Below are 8,765 nucleotides of genomic sequence, written 5' to 3'. Positions count from 1 at the left end.
AACCTGCATCCATCTGGAACAAATATATTAGAAAAAATGTGCTCATTTATAATACGCCTTTAAAATTGGCTTCCAATTCATGAAAAATGAAAACAAAGCTGCCTGTGCCCCTTTGCCTCCCCACCTCACCTCACGACGCGTACGTGCAATTACGCCGCCTTGGAGGGGCATGGTAGCGTTACCTCCAGCAGGGGGCGTTGTCGCGTCGGTGTCCCGGGGACATGGCTGCTAGTAGCGGACACCTCCTCGAACTTCTCCCCAGCAGTAGCCCACATCAGCTCTGAGGAGCGGGGCGTGGACTCTGAGCGACCATTCCCTGCTCTTAAATTTGAAGAGACGGCAGACTTTCGGGGGGTGAAAGAGAAACCAACAAGAAATCGATCGTGTAGCAGCTGGTGAAAGGTTTGATTACTTTTTGTTGTTGTTGTTGGTATAATTCATACATTTGCTAAGAATACAGCAAAACTGAGAAGCTTTGTTGTTGACTGAACTTGGACTTTTTTTTACAGTAGTTTTCAAAGTGGTCCAATAGGCCAGCCCATCCGATTCAACAGAGGCAGATGAAGCCAAGAGGAAATGTGGGAGAGTTCAGCCACTTCATATTTCTATTCCGCTGGCTGCTGGATGTTTGTGCTGCACATATTGTGAATGTAGTATTTAAGACTCTGATCACAGAAAACTACAAAACCACGGGCTTTAACACTAGTCTGCCATCAAAACACTGATAACAATCTAGAGTCACAAGTGAGTGATGTTAGATTATGTGCTGGAAGGTGTGCAAAACTTTAAGCGGAGGAGGGGGGAAAAAAAATAACTGATTAAAATCTTTTACAGGCTCTGTGATCCTGAGCTTAAACCAGACTGAACCAGCAAGCGGTCAACCTGCAGCATACCCATGGATGACATCTTCACACAGTGCAGAGAGGGAAACTCTGTGGCTGTTCGTCTGTGGCTGGACAACACGGAGAATGACCTCAACCTGGGGTAAGCAGATAACTGAACCAAGCTCCAGCAGTCAGATGTTAAAGTCTGTGCAATGAAATTGGGCTTAAAAGAAAGAAAGAAAAGAAAGTCAATTTTGTTTGAAATGCAAACGATTCTTTGGTGTTCAGTGTGCCGGTGTGCGTGTGTGCGCATAAAAAGTGATCCTTGGCACATTGGAGCTGGTCAAATAGTTTCCATATTGTTCTCACCCTACAACTCCACGTACTGCTGAGCATCACTCAGCTGCAGTCTGTACTTTTCCCCCTTCTTCTTCTCCTCCTTATGATGAGGTCATCTCCAAAAACTGCATACGGGTAATTCGAGGGAGGTTACGTGGTAAACATAAATGACTCAGAGAGCAGAGTAGCCCCCCATAGAAGTGTGCTACTTTAAAAGATGCCACTCTTTTTGTAACAGTTTGGGATTTTAATATTATTGCCAAATGATTTTCTATCAGTCGTCAGCTGCAGCTCTGTTAACTTCTGCGCATCTTACATAATTTCTTTCCTAGAAAGGAGCAAGAGGACCTCACTGCTAAAGACCCTGGTTATCTCATTCTTGGGTCAGGCCATATATGTGCAGTTTGTTGACGTTGCCTTTGAGGGCTGCAGAGCTTCTAGCCAACCACGCAACAGCCAAGACCATTTCCTCTGTTCAGCTCCATACAGGGCCAAGCCCTTGCTGACAGAGCTACTCAGACAGCTCTCTGCAGTCCCACATAAACATTTGAGAGGCCACTCGTTATGCTGGAGGCCTCCTTTGGCTCTTACTCTGAGGAAGCTCAACTATGCGGGCAGGCCCGTTTTACCTTTGGAATAGCTAATAGTATGTAATTAAAGCATCATATGTCGTTGGGGAGAAAAAAGGTACCAGTGAAATTCTTTTACCTCCATTTCTGATGCGAAAGGAAAGGGAACTCTGAAGCAAACATTTAAAACAAAAAGCTGTTTCAGATCAGCCCCCTGGAAGCGTGTGACACAAAAACACACGAGGAGAGACAGACAGAGAGAGAGAGAGAGAGAATGTGTAGCTCAGGATTCCACTGTGTTTTTTCCACCCTGTCATTCCTGAGTTTTTTTCTCTTCTGTTACTTTTTATAGCCCAAAGGGTTGGTTAGACTATGCACTGTCTGTCCACACAGCGCTGGATTAGAACTGACAGAGAATGGGCCTAACTGGCATTTCACTTAAGTGTTAACCTAGTTCTGCATTTACTTCCTGCAGGCTGTACAAGCTCTCTTAAGGCTTATTGTTAAATAGAGTGAAGAGTTTGTGGCTTTGCAAGAAGCCCCTGCAGCTGCCTTGGGGTTGGGTAATGCAAAGGTTGAAGGGGGCCAGTCACTTGGAGGTGAGAGTCTGGGCTCCCTCTTGGCTGCAGCAGTGCTATGTGTGCCTTTGCATATGTTAGCAGACATTTTTTATCACATGTCAGTCATCAGAGGAGTACAGGCAGCAGGAAAAGCACAGCAGCATGTGCTAAAGTCTAAATAAAGATTAGCAGTTGGTGTGTGTGTGTGAGAACCCGAGTGTCTGTGTCAAAGAGGAAGCCACACATATACAATTTTGTCAGCTGACATATAAGCAGAGGTGTCAGAGCCCGCCAGCATCCTCCTACATACACTTCACAGAAACAAGAATGGCGTCACCTCACAGTGAAGTCATACTTGTTAGCCTTTATATTGTAAGTTTATCGCTGAGCTCAAAGACTATATCGTCTCTGCTCCTCATGCTCTGCTTGTCCGGTGCTGTAGTGATGACCACGGCTTCAGCCCTCTCCACTGGGCATGCAGGGAAGGGAGGAGCGGCGTTGTTGACATGCTTATCATGAGAGGTGCTCGTATTAATGTGATGAACCGCGGCGACGACACGCCGCTGCATCTCGCCGCAAGTCATGGACACAGAGACATCGTGGCTAAGGTAAACACACTCACATACAGAAGTGGAATTGTGCGTGTGGGGCAGGGGGAGAAGTTTTTATTTCCCATTATGACCTTTTTTTTTTTTTTTTTTTTAAATGGCAGCTGATTCAGTGCAAAGCAGACCCCAACACAGTCAACGAGCATGGAAACACCCCGCTCCACTACGCCTGCTTCTGGGGCCAGGATGAAGTAGCAGAGGTGCTGTACTTAGTATACACACATACACAGACGCTCTTCATCCCTTTGGCATTATCTGTTTGCGCCCTCTTCTGGTCAGAAATGGCCGCTGCCATCCTTTTCTGTGAAGCACTTCTGCTCCTGTCGTCTCTGCATTTAATAACACATTCTCAAAATCTAATATGTGCGTAATATTCTTGTTTAGGATCTGGTGACCAGTGGTGCCCAGGTGTGTATATGCAACAGGTATGGACAAACACCTCTGGACAAAGCCAAGCCTCACCTAAGACAGCTGCTACAAGGTCAGAGGCTATTTTGGGATGTTTTAACACACAAACAGGGTTTTGTGAAAAAGGAAATAATTGTGCGCTATTAATTTTTTTTTATTTTTTAGAAAAGGCAGAGAAAATGGGCCAGAGTATGACCAAAGTTCCATACAAGGAAACTTTCTGGAAGGGCACCATGCGGACACGACCTCGTGAGTAACATTTATTCCACACAGTGGGAGCCAATCATCATATCAAAGCAGGATGTTTGTAATAATAGTCATGTCTTTGATCTTATAGGTAATGGCACCCTCAACAAGCAGGCTGGTATCGATTATAAGCAACTCTCGCTGCTGGCAAAGATCAATGAAAACCAATCTGGAGAGGTCAGCTGCACTCTGTCTCAATTCTGCATGCCAGCCTTTTTCAGCTCCCCAGCTGTTTTACCATGCTGTGTGCTCTATTCGTAGTTATGGCAGGGTCGGTGGCAAGGGGATGAGATCGTAGTAAAAGTGCTACAAGTGAGAGACTGGACCACCAGGAAGAGCAGAGATTTCAACGAGGAACATCCAAAACTGAGGTGATTCGGATCTCAGCGCTGTAGCAGTGAAAAAGTTGTAGTGGAGGGTCCAGGGCGGGGGTGTTTCTTGTGATATTCCCACACAGAATAGGAATTCCATTGCATAGACTGCATATAAAAGATGGACCATCATTGCAGCACCCACTGGTTTTTAGACTACCGTTTTTGAAGTTTTGAGTTTGGTATCATGACCTTTACCATCTGTTTTGAGGGAGAAGTGACCGTGTTTGGTGAAGAGAGTGTTGTGCTAAGGCTGGCTAGCTAGATTAGCAGGATACATCTCTAAACTGTGGGACACATAATTAGTAATGCTAAAAAAATCAGTAATACTAGTATTTCACTCATAGAAAACCTGAGCATAGACTTCCTGGGTTATTATAAGCAAGTCATAATATTTATCAGACAGTTAAAATATTCCAGGAGTCACTATATACACTACATATGATACAGTGCAGTGACTCATATTCACACTGTGTCTTGACTGTAATAATGCATAATTTTAAGCCTTAATGCAACCTAAATGAGTGTGAATTAGGCTTGTTTGAGCTCTTTAGATTGCTTTGTGTGTCATGGTTCATATACAAGCGTCACAGGGTCACATGATGTCAGTGTGTTTGATTATACGAACTGAAGCAAACACATTTGATGCTGCAGTTTCTTATCTCGAGTCGGTTTAGAGTCTGAGTTATATAGAATCAGTCAACATTTGAACTTGCTATCACGCGCTGGTAAACACAGTCCTCATGTACAGCAGAGATGGGAGTGATGCATCGATGGTGAGGTCTGCGGTCAGAGAGCAGTTGGGATGTGGTGCAGGATTGTTGTGCAACAAGCAGAGGGCTTTTTATTGTTGGTTAAGTTGGGCTCTACAGCAAACATGAAATTCTTTGTGATACTAAACTCAACCCTTCACAATAAGACTCACAATAAGGCCTTAGTTTTTAACCCTGTTTGTCATCATGAACTTATCGTGCTCTAACAGTCAAACCATGCAAAACATGGTTTTGGACAGGTCCAGACCGGCCCTCAGAATGACGTTGGCATTCATAAGCATCCTCTGAACATTGCTAAATCAAACAAAGCTTCCCTCCAGTCTTGGCGGTGTTTAATAAACTCCACCATCCTCAGGATCCTCATAAACCGACCAGAACAAAAAGGTGAGAGAATCCTTTGAGCAGGCCAAATCAAAGAAACCTCACCAGGAAGGCTGAGCAGTAGGAAGAGCCTGACCGTGGTGCATTGATGCAATCATCAAAGCACTTGTTATGAGTGGAGCGCGCTGAAGATTAGAGGCAACATGAGTTCTTTCATGTACTGCAAAAATGAGTGACAGCAAAAAGCATAAAACTGCTGCTCAGCCCAACTTTAAAGGTGATATAACTGTGGTGTGGATTAACATGAAGTCTCGAAGCGCTCTCGTGATTCAGACTGACCTTTGAGGGCATTTTTTTCTTCCTCATTGTTTTAAATGGAATTTCCTTCCTACTTTCAGTTTACTAGCCCCTTCTTATCTCTGACACACCATCCTGATCTAAGAATAAATAATCATTTACTAAAGGATATTTACACACCCTTGGTCTGCCTCTTTGTTTACTCTTTTTTTTTTTCTGTTGTGTCTTCGTAGGATTTTTTCTCACCCAAACATCCTACCTGTTCTTGGAGCCTGTCAGTCACCACCATCTCCTCACCCTATTATCATTACCCACTACATGCCCTACGGATCGCTCTACAACATACTCCACCAGGGCACCAGTAAGTCATTTGCTTATGTGTGAATGTGTTAAAATGAAAAGGCTAAAATTTGCATTTTGTCCCACTCCGAAAGAGCTAAGACTGCTGCAGGTTTGCCGCTGTAGATGACACTGCATGCCTATACAGCATACAGATAGAGAAACATGTTTGTGCTTGCTTCTTTCTCTCGTGATCTCTTACTCTCCCCCGCTCGCTTGCTCGAGTCAGCTAGGCAGTTAATTGGGGTGGCTGTGGCTCAGGAGGCAGAGCAGGTCCTGTACTGATTGGAAGGTTGATGGTTCAATCCCTGGCTGCTCCAGTCTGTATGCCAAAGTATCCTTGGGCAAGATACCGAAAACCGAGTTGCTCCCGACGCGTTAGTCGGAATATGAATGTTAGATAGCAAACACTTAGACACAGAAAAAGTGCTTGTGTGAAAAGCATATAATTAAATGACATTTAGATGATGGTGTCATGGCATTAAACTCTTCTGTTCCCTCAGCTCTGGTGGTCGACCAAAGTCAGGCAGTGAAGTTTGCACTGGACATTGCCAGCGGCATGGCTTTCCTCCACACCTTAGAACCAATGGTTTCACGGCTTTGCCTCAACAGTAAGCACATCATGGTGAGACACTCTTCTACTGTCTTGTATTTCATTAAATGTTTGCGTATTTGATACAAGCTCTGATCACAAGATGTGATTAATGTGCAGATTGATGAGGACATGACAGCCAGGATAAGCATGGCAGATGCTAAGTTCTCCTTCCAGTGTCCTGGCCGTATGTACTCTCCAGCATGGATGGCCCCTGAAGGTATTTCTCACTGTTCTGCTCATTCCCACCTGCTTCCTGCTCTCTAAATGCCTCCCTTGACTTTATGGCTCTTTCAGTCAGGAGCAAACTGTGCTGTGTAATTTAGTCCCAATTAAGTAGCAGACATGCTGTTTTACCTGGTAATGATACATAATAAAGACCCGAGTTATATTGCTTATGTTTTGGGTCTTTTTTTTTTTTTTTCAGCTTTGCAGAAGAAGCCCGAAGACATTAACAGAAGATCTGCAGACATGTGGAGCTTTTCTGTGTTGTTGTGGGAGCTGGTTACCAGAGAAGTCCCCTTTGCTGACCTCTCACATATGGAGATAGGCATGAAAGTAAGTGGGCACAGTGTTTATCTGCCCATGGCCTTCAACATTTCTTGGAAATGCAACGTGAAAACACACAAATCCCACATCTTCAAAACATCTTGAGGCTTTTACAGGTTTCTGTGTTCGAGGTATTTAATGCATATTTGTACTTAAACCCCTCCGTATGAACAGGTGGCTCTCGAGGGTCTTCGGCCAACCATCCCCCCGGGGATTTCACCTCACATCTGTAAGCTGATGAGGCTCTGCATGAATGAAGATCCAGCCAAGAGACCCAAGTTTGATATGATCGTTCCCATCTTGGAGAAGATGCAAGACAAGTGAACGCTTTAGCATCGGTTTGCTCACTTCTGTTTTTGTTTAATCACCAAAACCACTCTGTAGCATCACCTCAGTAATGTATCTGCTAAGCAACTGTAAATAATGCCCAGAACCACTTTAGCTACACACAGTTCAAACACTAATATGTTATTCCTTTTCTTGCATAAGTTAAATTCGAGGTTAAATGTTCTTTAGGCTATGCCACTCTGTTAGAATGGCTGAAACTTGGTCACTAAAATGCTGGCAAGCTTTTTATATCCGGCGTGGATTTTATTCAGTCATGATTCAAACTGAAATATGTATAGAATCGGTTCTTTTATCCACACCATCGACTCCCAGTGTAATAAATGTTTTGTATTTATGACAAATGCTCTTTTATCTTGAGACACTTACTTTTGTTGCAGACACCTTCACAACCTGAAAGTCTTCCATACTAAACTGTTGCTTTCACTACCTGGATGGGGTTTATTAGATGTCATGGGGACTTTTCTTATTTCCCTGTTTCTATTCTATTGAACACATGATCTCAGGAGGACATTTCTTCAAATGCTGCACAAATGTTCACTTGAACTCAACCAAAAACCAGATAGCTGTTGGTGATCAAAGGTTAAAGTAACTTCACAGTCATTGTTTTTGGTCTTAACTCTTGAATTCATATTCTGATTCTGACAACAACAAAAAAGGTCTAAATATGATGTCAAAGGTCGTTTCTCAGAGACCCAGGCTATTATGGTTAACTAAAACTAAACTAAAAACTACATATTTACTAAACTAAAAAAAACAGAATAAAAAAAGGTAAAACTAAAAGTTTTTTTTTTAAAATTTGGACAACTAACAAGAATGAAATAAAAATATTGCGTAAATCTCCATAGTTTTACTGTATTTTAGTTTGGCAAAATCTGTTATCACAACTTGCTTCATGAGGCCTTGATGGACGTGTTTATTTGATGTGTACAAGACTGCTTTCAAAAGGTTCTGTTTTTATGGTAATACCCGAATGAAATCTTACTTCTGACATATGCCTTCCACACTGTAATAATTTAAAAAATATATGATAACACTGAAACTAATTAAAACTAAACATTTTCAAACACTAAAAACTAAACTGAAACAAGGAAACCCACTCTGGAGACCAACTGAAACTAAACTGAATTCAAAACAAAAAGTTAAAAAAAAAAAAAAAAAAAAGATTAAAATAAAAATCATTAGAAAATAAAAACTACAATAATTCTGTCAGAGACATCATAATGTGCTACAAAAATGCTTGACCTTAGTCCACATTTGGCTGGATTCTGAATTAGTGACATTCATCTTGTGTGCTCACCTCAAAGTTAGTAACTGTACAGAGACTGCGTGTTAAGGATCCACTTTGTGTAATGTGTTGCTTCTTTGCATCAGTATCCATATTTTAAACAGGTGTGTCACAATAGTCCTACTGGTACTGGTGATAACTGTGAAATTGTGAAAATATTGATGTAAGCACGTGGAAAGGAAATAATCCATCAACTGTTCTTTTTGTTTGCTTTTGTACAGTTATGTTTACATTTACCCGCAAATGACCAAAAATAAGACATGCAACTTAATTTTAATACAGTACACAAAGCAGAATAATGAAGCCCAACCGACTGAATCTATATTCCTAGTTCAT

At 42.3% G+C, this 8,765-nt stretch overlaps 1 protein-coding gene across 2 annotated transcripts; it reads left to right on the top strand.

Annotated features, from left to right (window-relative positions):
- The first annotated feature begins 201 nt into the window (after positions 1-201).
- ilk (integrin-linked kinase) lies at positions 202-7,482 on the top strand. Of its 2 annotated transcripts, XM_030746115.1 has the most exons (14): positions 202-402; positions 510-744; positions 835-984; positions 2,735-2,900; positions 3,005-3,100; positions 3,285-3,381; positions 3,474-3,557; positions 3,646-3,731; positions 3,816-3,925; positions 5,550-5,677; positions 6,159-6,280; positions 6,368-6,467; positions 6,675-6,805; positions 6,971-7,482. In XM_030746115.1, the coding sequence occupies exons 3-14, from the start codon at positions 896-898 to the stop codon at positions 7,118-7,120; spliced, it is 1,359 nt and encodes a 452-aa protein (XP_030601975.1). In that variant the 5' UTR covers positions 202-402; positions 510-744; positions 835-895; the 3' UTR covers positions 7,121-7,482. The 2 variants fall into 2 exon arrangements, with proteins under 2 accessions (XP_030601975.1, XP_030601976.1); XM_030746116.1 differs by lacking the exon at positions 510-744.
- The last annotated feature ends 1,283 nt before the right edge of the window (positions 7,483-8,765 follow it).

The sequence above is a fragment of the Archocentrus centrarchus genome, chromosome 14 (assembly GCF_007364275.1).
Source record: "Archocentrus centrarchus isolate MPI-CPG fArcCen1 chromosome 14, fArcCen1, whole genome shotgun sequence".
Lineage (NCBI taxonomy): Eukaryota > Metazoa > Chordata > Actinopteri > Cichliformes > Cichlidae > Archocentrus > Archocentrus centrarchus.
This window is presented reverse-complemented; position numbering and strand designations above follow the sequence as displayed.